Source organism: Vipera ursinii (assembly GCF_947247035.1).
Source record: "Vipera ursinii genome assembly, chromosome: 1".
NCBI lineage: Eukaryota > Metazoa > Chordata > Lepidosauria > Squamata > Viperidae > Vipera > Vipera ursinii.
Genome location: NC_139512.1, coordinates 205,831,665 through 205,857,282, shown reverse-complemented (window position 1 = coordinate 205,857,282; position 25,618 = coordinate 205,831,665). Strand labels below are relative to the sequence as shown.

The 25,618-nt window shown below is 37.5% G+C and overlaps 1 protein-coding gene across 1 annotated transcript; it reads left to right on the top strand.

The window, feature by feature from the left end:
* The first annotated feature begins 345 nt into the window (after positions 1-345).
* On the top strand, positions 346-25,618 carry ETF1 (eukaryotic translation termination factor 1). Its single transcript, XM_083350760.1, has 11 exons — positions 346-641; positions 899-1,032; positions 11,470-11,645; positions 11,727-11,866; positions 12,966-13,104; positions 15,254-15,444; positions 16,121-16,250; positions 18,529-18,684; positions 19,833-19,897; positions 21,280-21,427; positions 23,690-25,618. The coding sequence occupies exons 2-11, from the start codon at positions 947-949 to the stop codon at positions 23,770-23,772; spliced, it is 1,314 nt and encodes a 437-aa protein (XP_083206886.1). The 5' UTR covers positions 346-641; positions 899-946; the 3' UTR covers positions 23,773-25,618.

The window sequence follows — 25,618 nt, the reverse complement described above, 5'->3', positions numbered from 1 at the left end:
TTCTTACGTTAAGCTAATTCAGAATTTCTATAGTTGCAAAAGTATAAACGGGCTCTCTTTGTCAATTACCTCCCGCGCGGTGGAAAGTTTTGACTCACAGCTTCGCACGTTCCCAAAAAAAGGTGTGCGCGTTCCCTTTAAAGAACACGCACTCGGGCAAGAAAAACGACGTGGACGTAGACAACGCGAGAGCTCCGCTTAACCGCCCTGACTGACCCTTCCAACAAACTACGATACCCGGCATACAGTCTAATATGAAGGGGGGAGGGGCTCCTTGCCGTCACGGGCATGAACCACCCAATGAAGAGAAGCCTCGGAAGAGACGTAGCCAATGAGAGAGAGAGAGAAGTGTCGGCAAGCTGAAAATCCACCTCCTCGTTAGGCCCTCGTTTCCTTTAAAAAAAACACACCAAAAAAAAGATTGGTGCGGGACCGGAAATTATGTCAGAAACCCCATGTGAGGCGATTGCAACACATGCAGCGCGGAGGAGAAGCGAGAGGGAGGGGGAAGAGCAGGAGAGGCGGAGGGGAAAGGGAAGGAAGGAAGAAGCCGGCGAACGACGTCACAAGCGCCGTCGCGAGGAGCCCTTCGTTGCAGTCCGGAGTAGGAAGGAAAGGAGGGGGAGGCGGCGAGGCCTGAGGTGAGCGCGCGCCTCCGGGGCGGGAGCGTCGCCCCGCCAGAGGGAGCGGTGCGGGCGGAGGGCCGTTGTGGTGGTCGCCGCCGCCGCCGCCGCGCTCCTCGGCTGGGGGGGTGGGGAGGGGGTGGGGAGAAACCGAGGGAGCCCGGCTGGCCTCGGCTAGGATTAACGGCTCTGCTTCCCTCCCTCCTCCCCCCCTTTTCCCGTTTCTCAATCCTTTTTTCCGCGTGGCGGCTCGGCGGCTTTGATTACACCCGCAGGAGGGGCGGTGGAGGAGGAGGAGGAAGAGGAGGAGGAGGAGGGAGAAGATGGCGGACGATCCCAGCGCTGCCGACAGGAACGTGGAGATCTGGAAGATCAAGAAGCTCATCAAGAGCCTCGAGGCGGCGCGCGGGTAAGGAGAGAGAGAGAGAGAGAGGGGGACCTTGGAGGCGGCGAAGGGATTGGCGCTCAACCTGCCGCCCCCGGGGGGGGAGGGGAAGCAGCCTTGCGGGCTGGGAAAGGGGGTCGTTAACGCCTGGGATTCCTCTCCCTCCCCCAAATTCCTCCCCACACGCATGCACCCCCCCAAATTCCTCCTGGCGGAAAAGGTTTCCCGGGTCTCCAGGGTTCCGGCCCTAAGCTGCGTCCTCGCCTGCTCAGTCCCACACAGTTGGAACACGAGGCGACTTTCGGCGAGTTAGGCCTTAAGTTTCTGGGGAGTGTGCTTGGCGAGGCGTGTAGAGCCGCGAGGGTCCCGAGAAGAAGCGTGTCACAGAGAGAGAGAGAGAGAGAGAGAAGAGGCGGCTCCTGCCTCTGATAACTCGTCCTCGGTTTGTGAGGGGAGTTTCTTCTCTTCAGAGGGAGCCCACCGTCTCCATTATTTCGGTACGTGGCTCTTTTGCTGTCTGAGGTGACGCACCTGTGGTGCAGTTGGGACACTTTTAGCCACAGTAAAACTAGTTAAGGCTAAGTCTGTAAGTACCGATCTCCATTTCACTTTTTCACACGCACACATCTGTTTCATCTTTTTCACACACGCACAGCTTCATTGGGGTTTTTTTTGTGCGTGTGTGTGTGAGATGGAGGATTACTAGTAGGTGTAAGGTAGGAGTGGTATTTTAAATGGGAAAGACATTTTGGGCACTCGTTCTAAATCCAGAAAATGAATTTTATAAAAGCCAGTGTATACAGCCACCACTACTCCATTTATTTATTTTTATTTAATTATATTTTTATACCACCCTTCTCCCGAAGGACTCAGGGAGGGCAATAAATACAAAATAAATAATAAATAAATAAATACAAAAACAGGATACAAAAGTTAAAAGTGATTAAATAAATGCCCAAGGTTAAAACAATAATTAAGATGTATTTAAAACCCCAACCCTAACCCATCAGACCAGGTCAGACTGCTCAAATAGATACGTTTTTAGATCGCGCCGGAAGGAGCGAAGGTCGGGGGCCGTCCGGAGCTCAACCGGCAAGCGGTTCCATAGGTCTGGCGCGCCCACAGAGAACGCTCTCCCCCTTTATTACCTTTATTATTTGATAGTTTTTCCTCCCTCCTGGTCTTGTATTCCTCTGAACTTCCACTTCACTGTTGTTACAAATTCTGTTTTTATACTCAAAATTTATGGAGCAGTCCAATCTAGTTTTTTGTTTGTCTTAGTCTGGGATATTTTACTTTCAGTTGCATACTAGTACTTGCTGGACAGTCAGTCATCCATTTTAAAAAATAATTACATGTGTTCATATAGATAAAGTACAATTTTTAGTTATAAAAGTTAATCCTGTTCCTTTCTTGTTTTCAAAGTACAGAGGTTATACTGTTGTAGGCACAACAGGTACAAGATGTTTGAGTTGGCATGATCAGCTGACCACTTGTCTTAGTGACCTTAGTTTCTTTTCCTAAGATTTTTTCTGAAATTTTCCATCCATTGAAGCAAGTAAGGGAATGATTCTGGCTTTGGGCTAACTGAGAAAGATAGCTTTTGTTGCTTTTCTGCCCTGCATACACAAAGAATTGAATGTGTGACTGTTTTTACATTTGGTTGTTGAACCTAATACACATCCATTCCTTGCAGTTGTGTAGAAGGCCTGTTATAAAGGACAGTAACTCTTAATTGAATGCTAGCTGTGTGAAAGGGACTTTGGGAAGGTATTAATGAATAATTTCAAATAATGGCGTACTAGAAAAATTTATGGACCTCATCAAAAAATATAATGTATATATTAATTCAAGTGCCAAAGGGACATGTTAATGTTGCTGAATTACTCTCTTTTCCAAGATACCTAAGAAATGGCATGAAACTGAAGTTCTGATTAATCTGATTTGAGATTGGAACATTCCAGATTGTGCTCTTTTTGGAGGGGGGGGGGAAATTGCTCAAAAATATGCCCGCTAAAACAGAAGATTTTTGGACTACTTCAGCCCCAAAACAGTTCTGTTTTATTCAGAATAGTCTTTTCAGGACACTTCAACTCACTTCCTACATATAGGATTTACCTCCAGAACAACATGGTCTGGAGAGAGTATGGAACATTCTGGAATGTTCTATTCCTCAGTTGGTGAGTTTTGCTTGTCACTAATAATTGTTTATGTCCCTTATAGAGTTGTATATGATGGGCTTTGAGAAAAGATGCATGAAGAATGCTTGTCTCCTTTGTTTTATTAATCTCTAGTTATTTTTTTGATATGTGACTTGCCTGGCTAATAGTTGTTCAATTTAAGGACTGAACTGAAAATGACAAATTATCTCTGTATGTTCACTAGAAATTATCAGTATTGTTGATGTTTTTGGGGATTATATTTTTATTGCTTCTGAATAAAGTACTGTATTAGTTAAATACTCACAGGGGGTAATTTCCACCTAATTATAACTTATAATATGCATGATTTGCTTTTGGATTTGTTAACCTACCGACTATGACTTAGTGTTGGCATAAGAACTAGGCCACTATGGCTTGTTCAACAACCAGCTTTGAAAAAAGTAGCTAAGAACAATATATTGTTGTTCAACCAGTAGAAAACTGTTTACTCTGAGAGCATATTTCCCTTCTTTACAGTTCCCTTACAATTTCTCTGTGAGCCTTACCAAATCAAATCTAATAGTAGGGTTTATGACTAATTGATATTTATTTATAATTTATTGTGTTAGCAATTTACCTGTAATGCTAGAATGGAAAAAGTTAATTTTAATCCTTTGTCCTTCATGAGGGAAGCGCGTAAATAAGAAATTCACAGGTAGGAAATTATGTCCAGCCATATATGTGGACTATCCAATATATGGGAGAAGTGAACAACATTTGGATTCTTAACATATAGAGTTGACATTCTACTTCTGTTCAGTAGCAGTGGAAGAATGCTTTGCATTTTGTTTTATATTGCAACTTTCAATGCTTTATAGCTAAAACAATTTCCAAAATTGAGTTTGGTGCAAATATTTTGAATTGTTTGAATCACATCTTTCTACTTAATTGCCAATATGAGAACTTAAGCATTGGCAGTTTTTTGGGTATACTTTTTAATCAGTAAAATAGACATCAAGCACAACACAATTCAAAAGATAATTATTGCTAATAATTATGCTGTATTTCAGGTTGTTGAGGGATCTATTGACATTTCTGGAGCTAAATAATTTTACATTTAAATAAGATTGGCCAGTAGACAAACTAATTTTTAAAAACAGTATGTTCAGAATATTACCGGTAATAGGAGTTATGGGCTAAATCCACTGAAGGACTTGAATTTGTGGCATATCTGAGGAAACATCATCTTATAAAGTGCTTTATTGATCTTTTTTGTCTAAATTCGATCTTAAAATCATGGTATTTTCTAACTTTTCCTAAAGATCTTGATAGTGTCGTTTTTCATGAAAAGCATATTGATACATTCCTTTTTGAAATACTTTATTAATACAAATATTAAACAGTTCACATTTCAGTAACATAGAAAATTAGCTTTCTCTGAAAAGGTTAGGAAAAACATAATGTATCCTAGCTGATGAATATTACTTTGGGTTTGGGGTTTGCTGTTGCTCTATCTTAAAGTGTTTACAAAGTACATAAAATGGGGCTTGGATCTTCTGCAAGCTTTAAACATAGCAACTAAATGTTTTTAGTCTGTTCTGGTTTGCTTGACTCCTTTAAGCTATAGGCTAGGGAAAGCCAAGGGAGATACGATAATGTTTGAGTTCTGCAACTTAAAAAAAAAAGTCATGTGAGATACCAGAATAGTTGTGCTTTGTAAATTGTGTGATTTTTTTCATATAAAATTTGGTTTTAGGTGTACCATTTTTAGATTTATGAGTGTTTCAGGCAAGAGCATGATAAACTTGCAACATCTTAACTAAAATACACAAAGTTGAATATTTTGTCTTATGAGGAATGGTTTTCTTTTGTTTCTTTTACATTTTCTAGGATCTAACAGGTTGTTTTGGAATATAGATTGTTGCATAGTGATCTCATAACAGGCTATGTTTCTAAGTGGAGGTTTTTTTTTTATTAAATGAGAGAGTATTATAACTGAGTAGAGATTCCTGCTAATCTGCTTTATAAAATCATTGACTCCAAATAGCTCAAAGCAGTTTTCAGTAATGCTTTAGCTTATATAAGAAAGAACTCCCCTGTCAACAGTATTTGCTATATCTTTATCCTGTATATCAGATTTGTGACATAGCTGAGGATCTCCAAAGCGAGGGATCATTTAGGAAGAAATGGGAAATAAGGTGGAAAGAGTAAAACTGGTCTAAAAGCAAGTACTACCACTTGTGATGAATCTTTAGGATGTGGGTGTACACACACATACACTCATACCCGTAGGTTATGGCTATATAAGCCTACAGTGATAAGAATTTTGTGGAAAATTTTAAATTGGAAAACTTTCCAACTGCTATATAATATTTGTATTAAGTACTTTCCTCTTCTTCCTCAGTGTTATTTATAAATGAATAGGAAGCATGTGTATGAAAGAGAATGATACAAAATTATCGATATGGAATAATTAAAAGGAAATTACATTTGTGAAATTACCAGTATTATGCTTTTTTTATGAACAGCACTTTTAGGGGCCATCCTCCTTTTTTTCCAGTCATGAAAACTTTCAATCCTACCTTGAGGCTGCAAAACCAGGAAAACAAGTTTAGACAACAAGTTGTCTAAAAATAATATGGAATGGCTTTGAACTGCTTTGAGTCCTAAATTAATCATTTTAGGGTTAAAATTGAGCAAAGCTAAAAGGAAAACTAGATGACTAAGTCTTGAATTTCTGATACTAGCAATTTTCATAAATTAATTTTTGCCTCCCTATTGGTAGTTAACCTCTCCTACGTTTATAGAATGAGGAAACATAGTACCTTTTAAAAAAGAAAAATCCTACAACTATGGAATCCTCAAAGATAATTGCCAAAATTGCAGGAATAGCTTCTCTACTATCAGATGCTTATTTGGATTTCCTTGTTGCATTTCCCTGTTAATGCAACAATTAAAACATTTTGGATGGAAGAGTGTGAGTACTTTTTGCTTTTTTCCAATTATCCTGCTACTAGTCTTTTTTTTTTTAAAAAAAAAGAGAGGCTGAGAATTTTGTGTACATATCCCAACACAAATCAGATATGTGGAGAAATAAGGTACATTACAGATATTGAAAAATTTCTTCAAAATACGTTGGCGTTCATTTTTAAGAGGATATTTCATCTGCTTTATAACTTCCCACAAAACTTAATTATTTTGCAAAAAATGCATTATAAAGTACCTGTTTAATCATATTAACTATGTAAATTAAAGCTAGTGTTTCAAGCTTGTTAATAATAAAACATCTGATTTGAATTCTCAGGAATACTCAATTCATCCCAACTGTCAAAACCTAACTCCTAAACAATGCAAAGAAACTTCTCTAAAATATCCTGCTTTCCTCCAAAATCTCTTAAAAAATTTAATTAATACTACCATATAATGCTTTCCTAGTGTCAATTTATGGTTATCCATCTAAGCCTTGACTTCTCATTATTATTAACTATCATAATACTTAAATTTTTACTTCATTGGATTTTTTGCTGGTGTGAATAGCATACAGTAATCAGTAAAACCCTTTGTGTCTTAGATGTCTTTAATTTTCTGATTTGGATTGTTCTGGTCCTGTTATGTCAAAATGGTGATCTCACTATTTTCTGGGGTCAGTAAAAGGAAAAGATGTTTTAAATTCTTGACAAGGTCTTTTCTACTTGTATTTTTGCAAAGGAATATATGACAGGCTGTCAGATGTTAATACTAGGTCTCATCCTCATTTATAAGTTAAATAAAGCTACTTACTTAACTGACTCACCCCTAGGCCTTTGTTCCTTATTTGTATTTCTGAGTTAGTTAATCCATGTATCCTAGGTATCTCACAATCTATGAAAGGACCTAAACACAAAGTAATGCCTGCTGTTTTTATTTACCCAGAGTTGCTTGATAGCGAGATGGGCAGCATATAAATTTAATAAGGAAATAAAAATGTATGATCAAGTCCTCATATCTGTTTCATTAAAGAATACAAATGAATTTCCTTCAGTTTGAGGAAGAAATAAATTGCTATTGTTTCTGATGCAAGACCCAATGGTAAAAGTGCTTGCTTTAGAAATTAGTAAAATGCTTCACACTGAATGTTGTGTCAAGTGGCGTAGTAGAATTATACTAGAATAATTTGATGCTGCACAAAAATGTGTTCCTTTATTTTGCCAACTTAGACTGGCATATCAACATCATGTACGCTTGAAAGAGCAGGGTTTAGCAGATGTAATAATAATCTAGTAATTTGTGCAAATAGGGCAGTATGCTTTAGCTGGAACTAAGCACAAAACTATCAGATTCTGCTGAGACAGGTCTGATCTCTCATGGTGATGTAGCTCTGTATATACAGGTGTTACTTGCTGTCAAACTTACTCCTAGGACTGTAGCCATCATTGTACCCACTGGAATGGCTGGCAACAGCTCTTCATATCACCCAACCAGTCCTGGCTAAGATCAAACTGTTTTTGCCTAGTTTTACCTTTCCTCTAGGATGACTTTTCCTAGGTGACATCATACTACTCCTGTGTGTTCACTCCAAGTAGGCTGAACATGCTGACTCTCCCATCCAGAGATATTATGCTACAAAGAAGAGGTGTGGCTCTATAGCTGCCTGAAATGGCAATACAAGCCCAGCACCATGATCAGGTATGATACCCATCAACTCAGCCCATGAAGAGCTACAATTGGAAGATGTACTGATGATACTACCTAGTTTGAATAATGAAACGTCTGCAAGAAAACAAGCAGGCTCAGAGAGCACCAAGGACCCCTCATAAAAGAGTTATTATTGCAAAACATCCTAACTACTCCCAAACTAAACTTCAGGGAACAGTGTGGCTGCAAAAATTACATGAGGCTAAATTCACTAGTTAACAAACCCTAACTTAATCTCAAAGTGAACTGCAAAAATCCAACAGCAGGTTTCTGTAACTGAAGAGATGCTATAGTGGACTAGTAACTATAGCAAATGAAAACAATCTTATACTCTAGAGGCTTTCTCTTTGCCTACTAACCGTTGATTGATACTTAATAGTGTAGCTTGCATGAAGTAAGAGAGCAGCTGTATTGGGCTAGTTGACTTTGTAGGAACTGGATAAATATATTTTATTAAAACAGTATGTGAAAGAGTACGGATTCAAATAAGTTCAGATTTACCATTTTATTAATTTAATAAATATAAATTTATATTTTGCAGTTCAACATGCGACTTAGCTACTGATTTATAATTAATAAAATATTCCAGATAATCTTGTCCTAATTCTCCTTTCTAATTGCTGTGTTGATTAAGGGATTATGGGAAATTCTGTTTGTAGTGAAAGTTCAACACAAAGTGTTCATAATATCCACATCACTCTAAATTTTTGCCTTAAAATATGCAGGTATTTTTAAATAGAAGCTGATGTAGTTTCACATTTCTTTAGCTATTTCACCTTCACTGTGGATAGATACAATACTCTTAACTCTGTTCCTCAGTGCAGAGTTTTATTACTGAAACACATTGAGGAGTCAAAATCTTCTGAATAATTGAAAGATTTGGAGATCAGTTTTCTTGTGAGGTGAAACTACTGAATCCTGAAAGTTAATCTGAATCTTGATTAAGATAGAGATCTTCATCTTCATCATTGCAGTCTTACTAATTTAACCAGCAGATGGCAGGAATATGTTCTGCAAAGGAGCTATATGAAAAACTGATTTGATGATTCAGTTAATTTGATTGACTTTTGTGCATGTTGCACAGTCACATTTGATCTTGGATGATTCATGCAGCTTTGTACTTTTAATTTGAATAGTTTTATTATATATCTAATTTAAGAAACTGAGCAGCTTAATTATTATTATTGTCCTAGTAATGTTGAAATGGATTAATCTGTGAGGTAGGTATGAAATGGTCTTAAAAGGCAAGATGCACCTTAGAGGAAATACTGAGTAAATAACTTTCTCCATTAAATTGTATAAGAATGGCTAACTTTTTGGAAAAAGTAAGTTGCCACTAGGACCTGGCCATTCTTGTCTGGACATTGAAATTAAGTAGAATCAGCCTGAGATGGGAGACTCACAGTTAATTCTAATGCAATGACCTATACTGGGAATTAACAAACAATTTCATAATTTCAGTAGTGTAGCCAAGAGAACTGCATGTTTATATCATTCTTCTCATTACCGTGTTTCCCTGAAAATAAGACCGTCTTTTTTCTTTTGCCTCCAAAAGAGGCACCAGGTCTTATTTTCGGGGGGTGTCTCTTCCACTTACCTCATGGCAGTGCCACCAACAGCCCCGCCCAACTGGCCCACTTCTGCCACCGAAGGATCAGCTTCATTCTGCAGCTGAGAATGAAGCTCAGGCCTGCATTTTGCTATCCAGAGGCCTTCCGGAAAGGCCTCTGTGGCCAAGAACCAAGCTACGGATTGAATCCATAGTTCTGTTCTCGGCTGCAGAGGCCTTACAGAAAGACCTCTGACTGCAAAATGCAAGCCGGGGAACACTGCAGAAGAAGTGGGCCAGCGAGGAGAGGCAGGTGTCAATTCATGGAAAGTCTGGTAAAGTGGGTGTGGGGCAGTTCCACCCCCACCCTAGCTTGATTTTTTAGGCTTATTTTTGGGGTAAGGCTTATATTAGGCCCAACCCAAAAATCAAGCTAGGGCTTATTTTTTGGGTAGGCCTTACTTTTGGGGAAACATGGTAGTTGAACTTGATCTGAAGTCATTTTAAACAAACCCCATTAGGATTAATTCTATTAAAACCTTTTTTAGTTATCCATATAACTTTTTACGGTCTGCAGCAGTAGTGAGTGCATTGTCAGTTTTGCGATTTGTTCTGTACATATTGGCACGCTGTGCAAAAATCATTTATTGAAATGAATGTATAGACAGCTCTTTTAAATCACTTCCTTATATCCATGTAATTTTCTTGGATATAATTTAATTGGTTGCTTTTATCTAAGAACTATTTGTGTGGTAAAGTTGACAGGTCTCAAATATCTGTGAAGATTTGAGCATCAAACTAAAGGCTCTTTATTAAAGGTTTTGGCAAATAAAAAATGCTGCTCCAGTAGTGCTACATTGTGCTTTGAAAACATGGTCTTTTACCCATTCATCGAAGGTGGGATCTATTGCTTAGAGACACTATTACTACCTATAGGTGGCTGAGCGCTGCTAAATGACATTGGCAAGGTCAATATGACAAAAATTTTCACTGGTTGTGGAAGATTTCTGAGACCATTTTAAAAAGATAGAGGGGGAACTGCTAGTGAATTTCCATCAAAGCATATTTTTGCAACACTAATTTTACCTTTACTGTTTTCTGCAGGGAAACTTAGATTAGATAAAGAGATACCGCTCACATTCTGTCTCTGGCAGCTGAATGCTAAACATGAACAGGGAATTTTAAATATTTTTTTTAAAAAAAAAATTCCATACTGTTGGTGAAAGAGTAAATGACTAGCTGATGATCCAAACACCAAAAATTGCAGGAATGGAGAGAATAACTATATATGCCCCTTATGTTGAGAGAAAATTCTAGAAAGGCATATAATGCATTAAAATTTGTATTTCAGAAGGTATGTCTTGTCACTAAAAATTCCAGTATGAAAATGAGTCATTTGTTAATTGCCTTTAAGGTAGATGGGACAATGGGACATTTATTGAATAGAATATATTAAAAATGGAATAGGGAAAGAGTTGCTTCCACAGTACTAAAGAGCAAGTTTTAAAGGATATGCAAACATTATTTCTTTAACTTTATCAAGGTATGCCAATATGAAAAGCCCCAATTGCAGTATCATGTGATCATTATTATGGGCACAAACCTTTGTTATCTGTGCAGTATTGTATATCTGCATGAGCTTTCTCTGTCATGATGTATATGAGAGCTATCTTCATAAGTGTAAGATTGATCCTTGTGCTGAAGAATTATTTGTTAATAATTTCAGATTAAAATGGATCAAATTTACTTACTTGCTAGAACTAAAAGGGTGTGGGTTTAAAAAAAAAACATTTACTGATGGTTTTGACAGAACCTGGAAATATTTCAGTACCCTCAATTTCATTGTGTTGAGCTATTATATGCAGCAACATATATGCTGACATAATATACACAGCATGTTTTGTTACATGTAATGAATACTGTATAACTATTACCCTATCCACCATTTATTAGGTAATTTATAAGGCTGCCTATCTCTTCCACATTTAGTATGGAAATCTTATCCCTTAAATATGATGTTGCTGGTTTGACTCTTTTATCCCTTAAATATGATGTTGCTGGTTTGACTCTTTATTTTTGTTTCTTTGTTTATTTTAGCAATGGCACCAGCATGATATCCTTGATCATTCCCCCCAAAGACCAGATTTCCCGAGTGGCAAAAATGTTAGCTGATGAGTTTGGCACAGCATCAAATATTAAATCTCGAGTGAATCGTCTTTCAGTCCTTGGCGCCATTACTTCTGTACAGCAACGGCTAAAATTATATAACAAAGGTAGAATATCCTGCTAATTCCATTATACATAAAATGATTTAAGCTTCAGCAGTATTTTAAGATTATAAGTTTTTTTTACAGTACCTCCAAATGGTCTGGTTGTTTACTGTGGAACAATTGTGACAGAAGAAGGAAAGGAGAAGAAAGTGAACATTGACTTTGAACCTTTTAAACCAATAAATACATCATTGTATTTGTGTGATAATAAATTTCATACAGAGGTAGGTTAACTTTTTTATTTTTCTCTAAATTGAACCATACTATGTATTTAATAGCAAGAAAACCTACTGAGCATTGGGAAGTCTAGTCATGTATGAAAACATGACCATTTTCCTGAACATCAGTTCCAGAACTTCCAGATGAAAATGCATTGACAATTGCATTTTTCAAGATGGGAGACAAAAGAAAAAATTAGAACATGTGAACATAAATATAATCTCAGAACTGAGTTGCACTGCATTTTTTTTTTTGCAAAGCATTACATAGTCACATATCACAGGTGATTTAAATGGACTGTCCTAGTGAAGTTTAGAAGTCAGATTGTGATTTGCTAATAGCAATAGCACTTAGACTTATATACTGCTTCACAGTGCTTTACAGCCCTCTAAATGGTTTACAGAGTCAGCATACTGCCCCCAACAATCTGGGTCCTCATTTTACAAACCTCGGAAGGATGAAGTCTGAGTCAACCTTGAGTGGATGGGAATCAAACTGCTTGCAGTTGGCAGAATTAGCCTGCAATGCGACATTCTAACTATAGTGCCACCATGGCTAATTTTAGCCTTATTTCCTTAATTTTGTATGTTAGGTGCCTATGTGACGCTTGCGTGTGACTCTTATTACTTAGCATTACTAACTAAACTACTAACAGTCTTTATCTTGGTAAACAACGTGAGCCAAAAATTATTCAGTACACAAGCTCACTTGAGGGTGTTGCTTTATGTGCTCACTTCTAAGATTGGCACTTTACTGATACTATTAAAGCTGTAGTATCAGACAGCCCAAATCATTTGAGCTTCATTCGTCTTGGAGTATCTCTTGTTCACAAAATGATGTATGGATTGTATTTGAAGATCATTTGTGTTTTTTTATTTAAGTGCAAAAGCGTACATTGATGTTAGCTTAAACTGCTCAAATGAACCTAATTTGTTAGTTTAAAAGGTTTGGGGTAATTATGATAAGCCCAGTAAGTAAGTAACCTCCAAAATCAAGTTTGGAGTAGAAAAACAATAAAAACATACCTTCAGGAGAATATCTCTGTTGTCTGATTTGTTGTACATTAGCTTGTTCAAACTCAATTTCTGTCCTGTTGACTTTTAGGCCCTAACAGCACTATTGTCAGATGATAGCAAATTCGGCTTCATTGTAATAGATGGTAGTGGTGCACTTTTTGGAACGCTTCAAGGAAACACCAGAGAGGTGCTGCACAAATTCACAGTGGATCTTCCAAAGAAGCACGGTATTGCATCAAAAATTAAGAGAGATGTGTTTTTAGAAAGAATAATTTTGGGGAAGTAAGACTTGTAAGCAGTTCAGTAATATCTGAGAGGTTGTATCCTGAATAGTTTCTTTTTTCAATGTGTTTGGGTAATTCCAGTACAGTAATATGGAGACTTAAAGCCAGATATCAAATTAACATCAATTGATATTCTGTACAGCTATGAAATGGCTCCAGACATCTGCATCTGAATCATTCAGTAAAACAAATGCTTAAACGTTGAATATAAGAGATTTTTTTTTACATGTGAACTTAGTACAGAACAGAAACCACATCTTTGGAAATAAATGTTCCAAATTTGCTTACTTGCTATCTTATCTCATTGAATTTTTTCCTCTACTCTTTCTAGTTAGAATTAATCTAAGTCAGGGGTGTCAAACTCAATTTCATTGAGGGCCGCATCAGCATTGGGGTTGCCCTCGGGGGGGCCGGGTGGGTATGGCCAGGGTGGGCGCGGCCTACTGGGTGGGCACAGCTGGAGTGCGTATGGCCTACTGGGTGGGCATGGCCAGCTCTACATCACTGGCATCAAGGGTGCCTATGGGGGCCTGGGCAGGAGTGGGACAGATCTGGCGGTCTCTGGCAGAAGGAGGGTCTCTGGGCCAGGGCCAAGGCAGTGGGGGCCGTTCCCTCACTGTTTCCAGGATGGCTTTGGGGGCCGCATGAAACCACTTCGTGGGCCAGATCTGGCCCCCGGGCCTTGTGTTTGACATGTCTGATCTAAGTGGATTACAGTTAAAATCGCATTTTGACACATTGTATTAACAGAATTTGAAACCTTAAAATATTTTCTAAAAACAGTACAATATATATTAAGATAATGGTCAAACAAAACAAAGGCATTATAACCATAAGGAGAAACCCCAGGGATGCTTCACTGATGGCATTCCAACACTGAACCCCCCCCCCCCACTGCTGGGCTGCTGCTTGCCACTTCTAAGTTGACCTCAAAATGAGTACTTTGAACTCATGGATCCAGAAATCCCCTTCTGCCTAGCTAGGAGTTTAATCCTTTGGAGGATATAACCACATGAAGAATAGGTTGATTTCCCCTCACTTGGCAGATAAATTAGCCACTAATAGCACTTCTGATTTCTTTTGATGAAAGCACTTCAGTACATTGATCCTTATTTGGTAAATTCCTAACAGTCTCGGTATTTTTACGTAGATGTTGAAGAGCAAGGTCGATGGTATTAAAATTCATCAATAGTTTGAGGGAAGCAACAGGGTTGTACTATCCCAGCAAAGATACATCCAATGGGACAATTAATAACTCTTTTGCCACCAAAACAGGCTTAAACCCTGATTGAAATGGATCTAGAAAATCTGTTTCATAGGATATTTGGATGTGATCAGTCATCGTGTACTTAAGCATCTGGTCCAGGAAGAAATTGTATTCACTGGCCTATAATTACTTAAATTTTCTGAATCCATTTTTTTCCAGGACTGGCCTCATTACAGCCTCTTTTTATGAAGCTGGAGTCACTTCTATTCATGTGGGGGAATTTATAAATCTCCTAAATCCAGCTGAACATTAAATAAAATAATCTGTGAGGAAAAAGAAGCAAGTAATTACTGTATACAGTTGTTTGACACTGCTAGACATTTTATCTGCATGACTAGATCTTAAAAAGTGAAGCAGTCCCACGCCACCCCAAAATCTTGATCAGGCAGCTTTTTCATTTCTATAGATTGAACTGTTGAGTATGTAGATTCTTAAGTTATTGCCTGTTTGGTTTGGCACAAAGTCTAGCCAAGAGTTGCAGAAAAGAGCTATAGGGCTCTGCATGATTTTTAGCTTTGGCCAGATCCTAAAAGTTCCTGAATCACATAGGAAAGTTCTGCTGAGTGACATTGATAGGACACAGTGGTAGAGAAAATTAGTTTTGGGTTGGTATCCCATCACTGCCACAACATAAGCTTGATCTTGAACATTTGCTAACATGTTGCATGACTTTCTACATGACATTGGGCAGGTGACATTTGAGATAGACCCAGGTTTTTCCTGATAGTCATAAAACCCTGACTAGACCAATCAAGGCTCTTCCAATTTGAATGTTGAAAGATACCAGAGCTAATATTACATATTTGTATCTCTTGCCTTTCAAAGGGAGAGGAGGCCAGTCTGCCTTGCGTTTTGCTCGTTTGAGAATGGAAAAACGTCACAACTATGTAAGGAAAGTAGCAGAAACTGCTGTGCAGCTGTTTATTTCTGGTGACAAGGTGAACGTGGCTGGTCTTGTGTTAGCTGGGTCAGCTGATTTCAAAACTGAATTAAGTCAATCAGATATGTTTGATCAGGTAAGTAGAAGTAATTTGCTGATGGTTGTTAATTTTACTAGCAGTTATACATGTAATATTGATAGTTGTATGGCTTACTAGGATACATCTAAAGTCCAATAGTAAGCTGATAATAACTGAAATATGTGGATATTGGAGCTACATTTATAAAATAGAAAACCAGTAACATTGAGAATACTGAAAGAAAAGAGCTTACAGATTTTAAAATCTGGGCCGTTGGAATTATTATTATGAATTTTTGCATAGTTGGCCAGATGTTTAGACTGGATTTGGCATTTTCATTACCTATCAAGTCCTTCCCAAGAACCTGGAATAGGCAAATATTGTTTGATGATGTTAAAGTTAATATTGCAGGATATAAGCTGTCAGTATGTTTATAATATCTGGCACAGCTCCCATCATCTTCAGAGCACATAAGTGCCACAACCACATAAAAGTTATAGTGCTTTACTGGGGTTTATCATTTTTAATAATAGTAACAACTCTGAGTGGCTCATGACAACCAAGGAAATTATAATAAAACCACTAAAAGATGATAAGCACAAATGGTTTGGAGGTTGGATTTTTTTAAAAAAATAATAATGCTGGTCATTATTTATTTCATCATCTTGTGTGATACTTTTAGATTTTTAATTGTTCATTTGTCTTTTCTAATATTAGTCCTCTATTTTTGCAGAGGTTGCAATCCAAAGTATTAAAACTAGTTGACATCTCATATGGTGGTGAAAATGGATTCAATCAAGCAATTGAATTGTCCACTGAGGTCCTGTCTAATGTGAAATTCATTCAAGAAAAGAAGCTAATAGGTAAGAAGAAATACATATGTGTAGTCAAAAAAAGAAAATAAAGATCTAGCATCCATATTATTTAGTTTTTATAGGAATTACAGTATCTTGTCTGTAAGGAATAGTGGTAACAGCTTTGCACTCAACATTCTTTGCTGTTAGTTACAGACAAAAAAAGTCTGAATTAAAAATATTTTCAACACAGTGTAATATTTGATCAAATTTTAACATCTGTTTACGGTGCGTATTTGTTTTTTGTGTTGGTGCTTCATACTCCTTGAGCTTGCTAGAAGAATGCTATTGCTTCAGTGTTGGTGATTGTATGAGTAGTGACTATAATTTGCTATTGAGTCAGAACTCTATGCAAAGAGAAACCTCCATGCTAGTCATAAAATAGAAGTTTGTTTCCCCACCTGAGATTTCAAGTCATACATCAGAATCTTTCATTCAAACCGTACACACAAATGTGTGTTTTACCAAATTTATACCTGCTGCAATTATGAGACAGAAAGTAACAAAGGATATTAATAAAACAACTGTAGTACAATTAAAATAAAATTCAAAACATCAAACCAAAGGGGCTTCCTACTTACCATAATCTCTCTGGAATAATTCAATTTTCAAAAGTTAGAAACAGTAGAACACATTTGATTTTGAGGGAAGGCTATTCAAGAGTAGATGTTAGTAATGAATAGTGGCACTGGTCGGCCTTTACTCCCATATGTCACGGAAGTAATCAGTTTTCTCAAAATGTACGAATGAGGTAGATGAAATCCAATGGAATAGACTTATTGCCAACCATATAGAACATTATGGATGACAATCAGCATTTTGAATTGTACTCAGAAGCAGATAGGAAGCTAAACTACTGTCTGGAACAAGGATATAATGTGCTATTGGGGATGAGTGCCAATACCAACCACCTGATCATCACATTCTGGAGTGATTTTACTTTCTGAGTGGGCTTTATAGGCAGTTCTATATAGAGCATAAGGCAGTGACAAAGACAAGTAGGGATAAGTTAGTATTAATAGGCCTTCCTTCTGCAGAAAAGGACATAACTGGCATAACAGTTATGAAGGCATAACAGCCTTCTCAGTGGGTGCGCCTGCCCTTTGGAACCAGCTGCCAGTGGAGCTTAGGACTGCCCCCAACCTTCGTTCATTCCGCCGGGACCTGAAGACCTGGCTCTTCGAGCTCTCTGGCCCAGACTGAGAATTTTAATTTTAATTTTAACTGGGGTTTTATTTGTTCAGGGACGGATATAATTTTTAACTGTTTTTAAATTTTGTATTTTTTGTTTTAATCACCCTGTAAACCGCCCTAAGTCCTTCAGGAAAGGGCGGTATATAAATATAATAAAATAAATAAAATAAAATAATCAGTTAGCCAGAGCCTCTCCTGGCCATTATTTCAGTCTGTCCATTAATCAGTAACTCTCAATTAGCCATCTTGTTTGACCCTAGTGGCAAGCTACTATTGAGTATTTTGAGCATACTCCAAACCGGACCTGGGTATTTTACGCTCCCTGGGTCATATCTCACCCTTTAGCTGTCCCTGTCTGATCCATGTGAGGTCAATCCAGAATTAGAAATCAAATATAAATAAGTGTATGCCAATTCACACAATACAACTGCATTACTTTTATTTTGATGATTGCTGTTTTCCCCCCCCCCCCCAATTTATGTATGTGTATGCAGCCCTGTGTATCTTCACAGCCCTATTGGTTCAACCCTTTACTACATTCCCAGTCTCGCGTGGCTCTTTGGGGAAATTAATTGCCCACCCCTGCCCCAAACAGATGGATAACCTCACCCAGTGACCTCATGTACACATTAAAAAGCAAGAGGCAAGCACAGTAGACCTAATATCTCTACACATCTCTTCCCTACACTGCGTAGGACACTGCCTCTAGTCCCCAATCCTTTTAGATGGTCCAGAAAATTTCTATGGTCAGTGCTGTTAAAGATCATCAGAAAATTGTTTTAATCCAAATCATCGACAACAGAGGCCAGTGCTGTCTGAACCTGGGCTGAAATATAAAAGAATGCCTTGTAGCTGCCCAGAACCATCCCCACCTACCCAAAAGAAGAAATTGTAAATGGTATCTGGTCCTATAGTCATGTAACCTCATTTTTTTTATCTGATAAATCATTGTCTTCCTAAACATATTTGTCACCGTCTGTCTCAGTAATGTCAACGCTGCTAACATCGAATGGCCTTCTTGGCCTAATTAATTAGTTTTTGTGCAAAATAATCATATTTTATAACATTTCTCTCTGGTTTGCACTAAATGTAGGGCGATACTTTGACGAAATCAGTCAGGACACAGGAAAATACTGTTTTGGGGTTGAAGATACTCTAAAAGCCTTAGAAATGGGAGCAGTAGAAATCCTGATAGTTTATGAGAACCTGGATATAATGAGATATGTACTTCATTGCCAAGGCACGGAAGGTATGTGATGCCCATCGCTTTGCTCTTGGGATTTCAGGAATTATTATTTATATGTGGATTGTAGGTCACTGTAAATGTTTGCATTCTTGCTGCTTTCATTAATGTCAGTCCAGTTGTTTTGACCTTTCTTGGCACAGTTGTTAAGTGAATCACTGCAGTTGTTAAGTTAGTAACATGGTTGTTAAGTGAATTTGACTTCGTCATTGACTTTGATTGTCAGATCACAAAAAGGATCACATAACCCCGGGACATTGCAACCGTCATAAATAATGAACCAAGCATTCAAATTTTGATCATGTGATCATGGGGATCTATAACAGTCACAAATGTGAAGAAAGATCATAAGTCACTTTTTTCAATGCTGCTGTTGTAACTTTGAACGGTCATTAAAGAGATGAAAGTTGAGGACTACTTCTGTGTGTACTCATTGGGTGTGATCCATGCAGGTAGCTCTGATTTTACAGTGATTATGGTCAGAACATGTCTAGTTGAGACAACTGCAGTTATCCTAATGGTTCTAGCTTCATTCTTCTCATCTGAGTGCCTAGGACAGAAAAAGGGAACAATATCTGTCTTCATCCATATTGAGATCTAGAAAGGAAGACCCATTTTACAGTAAGAAGCATTACATGTGGTAGTAGGATGAAAGATCTGGAAGAAACCATGGTCATCCAGTAATTTCAGTTTGTCCGCTTTTTTATTTCAGTTCTTTTCCTCAGGCTTATGCTGTGTGCTGGTCATGTGATATCCCTCCACATTTTCATAACAATAAATCTCTTCTACAGTATTTCATACTCATCTGTTGGGTTGCCGTTTCTTGAATATGCAAGGGGGAAAAACTTGGAATTTCCGATCCAATTTAGTCGGTAGTGTGTTCTGTTTTTCCTTCTAGAAAAGTAAAAGGCATGCCTCCATATAGCTAGCAATTTTCTCCTGCATCTTCTTTGTTACTTAACAAACAATATTCTAGCATCTCTTTTATGTCAAAGAAAAGAGTGAGATGGGTTAAAGGACCGCAACTTCTCCCCATAATGAATAGATCCCTAATCTGTATTGGTGATATTTTGTGTAATGCTAATTGGATCATCTGATTTCACTTTAGGATGTTGTGCTATTAATGCATATTATGCTTTTTTCCCCTCCTGCAGAAGAGAAGATTCTCTATTTGACACCAGAACAAGAAAAAGATAAATCCCACTTCACAGATAAAGAGGTATTTATCAAAAGCCAGAGTTTATTTTTCCTCCATTTGTGGCATTTTGATGATCGTGATTTCAGTAGAGACAACCCAGATAAATCACAAGAGAAGAGTGTGGGGTAGTTGATGTATTTCTACTCTAAATCCTTTGAGTTTGTGCTGGAATGGAAATTAACGTAGTAAAGCATTGTGTTCAGAATTCGACAGTACAGGCAATGCAAATTCCATCTCCTACATACTCAAATTAATTTTTATTAATAAGCTGCCTAGAGTCACTGAGATGGTGGCTATAGAAATTGAATAAATGAATAAAAAAATAAATCTTCCTTTCTTCAGAAGAGAACTGGAAGCACTCCTGCCTAAGCACACTGCTTCTTATGGTCATGCTATCATATGATCCTTCTAGCTTATGAAGCAGTGGGGCCCCCTGTGCTCCTCCTTGCCTTAGTAGGCAAGAGCAAGGACATGAATCAATGCCCTTGGAATGAATTGTTTTGGAAAATAATTGCCATTAGAAAGAACCAGATCGACAGCTGTAACAGTTTTATTTTTTGTTCTATGTCTTTAGGAATTATTGAGTCTCTGCTATTATCTTTGATGAACCCTTATTTTTTTTATAATAATAATAAAGTTGGAAGGGACCTTAGAGGTCATCTAGTCCAACCCCCTGCTCAGGCAGGAAACCCTATACCATTTCGGACAAATGGCTGTCCAGTCTCTTCTTAAAAACTTCCAGTGTTGGAGCATTGACCACTTCTGGAGGCAGGTTGTTCCACTGTAATTGTTCTAACTGTCAGAAACTTTCTCCTTAGTTCTAGGTTGCTTCTCTTAGGAGATGCTGCTGGATTTAAGGGTTTTGCAGAATTCCAGGAGAAGAATGGGAAAGTCCTTAACGTAGCGCCTATGAAGTCAGTTTCGTTATGGAATTAAAAACCATCATCTTTACAGAATTATCTGCTAATTACAAGGTTTTGGGTTCCCAATAATCAGCAAAACACCTTTTTTTATTCTTTCTCCTTTCACGGTAATAGGGCACAGTGGAATTAGCAAGCAGATAATTCTGTAAAGATGATGGTTTTTAAATCCTACTGTTCCAAACTATTTAGGATTCTAAAGGGGATAAGTAATATCCTGAATGAGGTCCTGATATGGAGGCATGCGTATAACAGTGAGATAAGTGACACAGATTTGCTAACAATTCATTTTGGTGTGATGCTAGGTTTATACACTATGGAAAGTGAATGAAAGGCATAATTCTGGTTATTTTCTATTGCATGCTTCTTTATTTTGGCAACACAATGCTCTGCATCTAATGAGGTAAATACTAATAGTACATTGCCTACTGATTTGAAACATGACATTGCTAATAGGTACACTTCAAATGTCATCTCTTTTAGACGGGACAGGAACATGAACTAATAGAAAGCATGCCTCTGCTTGAGTGGTTTGCAAACAACTACAAGAAATTTGGAGCCACGTTGGAAATTGTGACAGACAAGTCGCAGGAAGGATCCCAGTTTGTGAAAGGATTTGGAGGGATTGGAGGTAAATGGAAAACGAAAACAATAATTTGAGTGCATGATTACTATGTGCCCTTCATTGTTGTATCCCAATTGGCAAGATTGTGAAAAATTCACACAATTTCAGTGGAGAATGCTAAAATCCTGTGAAATATTAATTATTTCAACAAATGATTATTTATTTTGGCATTTGTGCCAAATACTATTTGCAGTAGTCTTCCAGACCACTAGGCCACTCCTGTTTTTTTGGCATAAATGGTGTTTTACATTGGTAGAATTTACAGTTCTATCAATATTTCATCATTTGGCAGATAGTTACAACATAATGAATACCGTAACTTGAAATTTCTTTTCAGAGGATGCTTTGTGTAGTCTTGATTGTCCTTTAAGTTGCATTGACATGCTTTAAACTCTTGGAGGATTACTGCTCACATATATGCTTGTCCACAAGGGGAAGAAAAATCAATGTTACATGACCCACAGCTTTTTTAAAGAGAGTCCTTGATTTATGTAAAGATGATAATGTAAATATTCCTAGTGTAAACAATGCAATAAGAATTTAAAGCAAATTACTACATGGGGAATATGTGTTCATAATACTTCCATAATTATCTCAATAATTTTGTCAGATAATTTAGGCTTCCTGTACATCTGATAGCTGGCAGGCTTCCTTGACCAGCTTGGCTTGGGAATACATTATTGAACTTAATGAGATTTGCAGTGCAGTAAGAATAGTTATTGCTGAGTGCTAGAATAGATAACGATGTAAATGTTACTTTTCTCATTAAAGAAAAGCATCTTTGGTTGATATTTAGATGCACTGATCAATGTAGTAAAGAGATTGAGCAAAACACATTAATAGTATAAAGTTAGTCCTTGACTTATGACCACAATTGAGCCCAAAATTTCTGTTGCCAAGTGAAAGGAACAGTTGTTAAGTGAGTTTTGCCCCATTTTACAAACTTTCTTGCCACAGTTAAGTGAGTTACTGCAGTGGTTAAGTTAGTAATATGATTGTTAAGTGAATCCGGCTTGCCCATTGATTTTGCTTGACAGAAATTTGCAAAAGGTGGTCATATGACCCCCAAGACACTCTAACGGTCCTAAATATGAACCAGTTGCCCAGCATCTGAATTTTGATCATGTGACTATAGGGATGCTTCAGTGGTCTTAAGTGTGAAGAAAGGTCACAATTTTTTTAAGTGCTGTTGTAACTCCAGTCACTAAAAGAACTGTTGTAAATTGAGGGACTACCTGTACTAAAAAAAATGGCAAGAAATATGGTTGGCTTTGGTGAGACATGAGTTTGCTGAATGCATGCATATTCTGATATGAAAGCAACATTGTAGTTTTGAAAGTTTACCTTTATATATGAATTATATGTTTTGATTTAGCATAACCCTGCTACTTTAACCAGGATGAAGATTGCCGCATTATCTGCTCTTACTGATTATGACAATGCTATCCTTCCCTGTTCCATCCCTTGTAGATGCCAGATATTCTCTGAATTTGGGATGATGACTAGAAATAGTTGATGGATTGAACAAAAATGCAAATGTTTTCTTTTCTTCTGTAAAGAGAGGTGTGAAAACGTTTTGTGTGGATATCTCCAGGAATAGTATTTCACATAGGAGATAACTCACAGCACATTAGTTGGCACACTATTTGTTTACAGTAAAATTGCAATAAGAATTTAAGAATGTTTTCAATCATTTGCTACTTTTATGACATTTCTTATGTATTTATTCCACTCTTTTGAACAAATATATGCTATTCAGACTGGAACTATGCTTTAATCCACAAATAGTTTGCCCTGTGATTTCTTGCTTGCCTGTCTCAAGTTAGATATTCTTCGCCAGTTCTGTCCCATCATAGTGAACCGCTTGTTTCAGCATTTAGTTTTAAGATCTTTTCCCAGATGTGGTAAAGTTCATGCTTACACTGTTGTTGAAAGTTTTTTTAACATAATTGACATACAAATGGATGAGAGATTCGGTTAAAACTGAAATGAAATGCTATCATGTGCTGCAAATCAACACGCTTTTAGAGGTCAGATTTGCGGCACTGCTCTGACATGAATTATTAGTGGCAAACTTGTTTGAAGCCAACAATTTAAACTGAGATTTTTCTGTATACGTTTTCAAAGAGTGCTCTAATACGAATTAAAATGTTCAACGCTAGTGGGAAGGAAATATAGCCTAGTTCAATACTTTGGTACCAGGTGCTGAATGTTCTTCATAAATAGGAAATATTTGTAATATCTTCCCTTTAACATTTATTTCCAAAGGTATCTTGCGGTACCGAGTGGACTTCCAGGGAATGGAATACCAAGGAGGAGATGATGAATTTTTTGACCTTGATGACTACTAGGTAGTCGGCCTGGGTCTGGCAAATGTGCCTCACCCCTCCAGCATCCAACCCAAGGAGAAAACTCACGATGGAAAACAAAACAGATCCCTGCCTTAGAATTGGAGTATTTCCAGAACTTTATCCAGAACATCGGTTTTCAAAAAAAAAGAAAGAGAAAGAAAGCAAACCCTACTGATTTGTCATAGTGTCAGTACAGCAGCACTCTACTAGGTTTCTATAATGCCATTTGGACTAATTAAAAAAAAAGAATCCCAGTTTTTACTTTTACTTAATGGTGAAATTGGTTGCTCTTGTATTTTATGAAAATGATTTTTTTAACCTTCAGCTACATTAACTGCTCTCCACCTTCATTTGAAACAACGTAATTACACTGGTTTGTTTCTTACTTTGATAGGTGGAAATCTGTTACTGCTTTTTGCAGTGATACGACCCATTTACATGGCGTTCTTGGCTTAGACTGCAGAAGAACCATCTTAGGGAGACCTTGTTCCTATTGTTCCCAGTCTACAGTGGTGGAAGTAAAAGGAATTAAACACTCTGCTGTTGTGCCAGCTCTGAAAGGTGTGACTTTAAAATTGGGAGGTCCACCTATTTCATTCTTAGACTGCAAAAACACTGTTTGTATAAATCAGGAAGTGTGTTTCATTAAAGAAAATTGAAGTGCCAGGGTCTCAGCAGGCTTAACCGGGATTATGAGTTGTGTGGCCTTCATTTTTCCCTTTTGTCAGTCAATAAACAGTTTCCACAAGCAAGCTAATACTGCTTACGCTTGGTTCTGTACTTTAGGTTGTTTTTTTTTTAATTATTATTATGTTTTGCTTTGGGACTGCATAAGCTGCCTTGGTGAATCAACAGCCAACATTCACAAACTGCTTTAAAATGCGATTATCTAGCAAAATGTGACCGACATAAGCCTTGGAACTGGTGGCTATGGAGCTTCTGTAGAAATAAACTTTTTTTTTTTAAGAAGTTAGGCACCAAAGATTCACATTCAACACTACGGCATAATTCATGCAAGGCAGTTAGCTCACTTTCCTGCATTCCTTTAGGACTGGCTGATTTTCGAAAGGTACTCTTGATATTTTTTTAATGCCTGGCTCTGTTCTCATTTTCCTTATCTTTCTTGTGTTGGTCAAAGACTCCCAACCTGCAAACATTGTATATCGTTCCAAATCCTGCCTCACTTGAATTGAAGGGAGAGTTGTCTTAACTAAGCCTTCTCATCACAGTATATACTTTAAAAGGTCCAAAATGACTTTCTGTCAATGTGAGCAATAGAATTTGTATCTTTTTATAACTTGGCAAGCAGACAGTGCATGTGTTTGCCCACAGGAAGTTTTCACATTGGGTGGAATCTCTTAGGGTGGAAGCTCTTTATGATTATGAATATTCAGACTGATTTGCCGAAATTGTGATCACAAGCATCCTTAAGCTCTTCAAAGCAGCACACTTTGATTTTGCCATTGTAAATGGGTCTGCTATGACATGACAAGAGCAGAAAAATTGGGTGTAAATTTAGTTTTGAATATACTGCTTGTTTCACATTTTAGGGTATGCAGCTCCTTTTTTTTGGTAGTTTTATTTTTACTATTTAAGTTTGGAAATGATGCCAAAATTTTGTATCTCTTTAATCAATGTGTGATCTCTGGTGGTATATATTGCATTATATATTGATGTATATATCAATATATACTGATATGTATTACACTTACACAAACACATTAAAAGGATGAGAATCCTAGCCTTTTGCATACTACGTAGCCTCTTCAGAGAGCTCCCAAGCAGTGATATCTTGGTGTTGTGATGTACAGAAATGGAGAAGAGTATTAAACCATATTTAAGAATA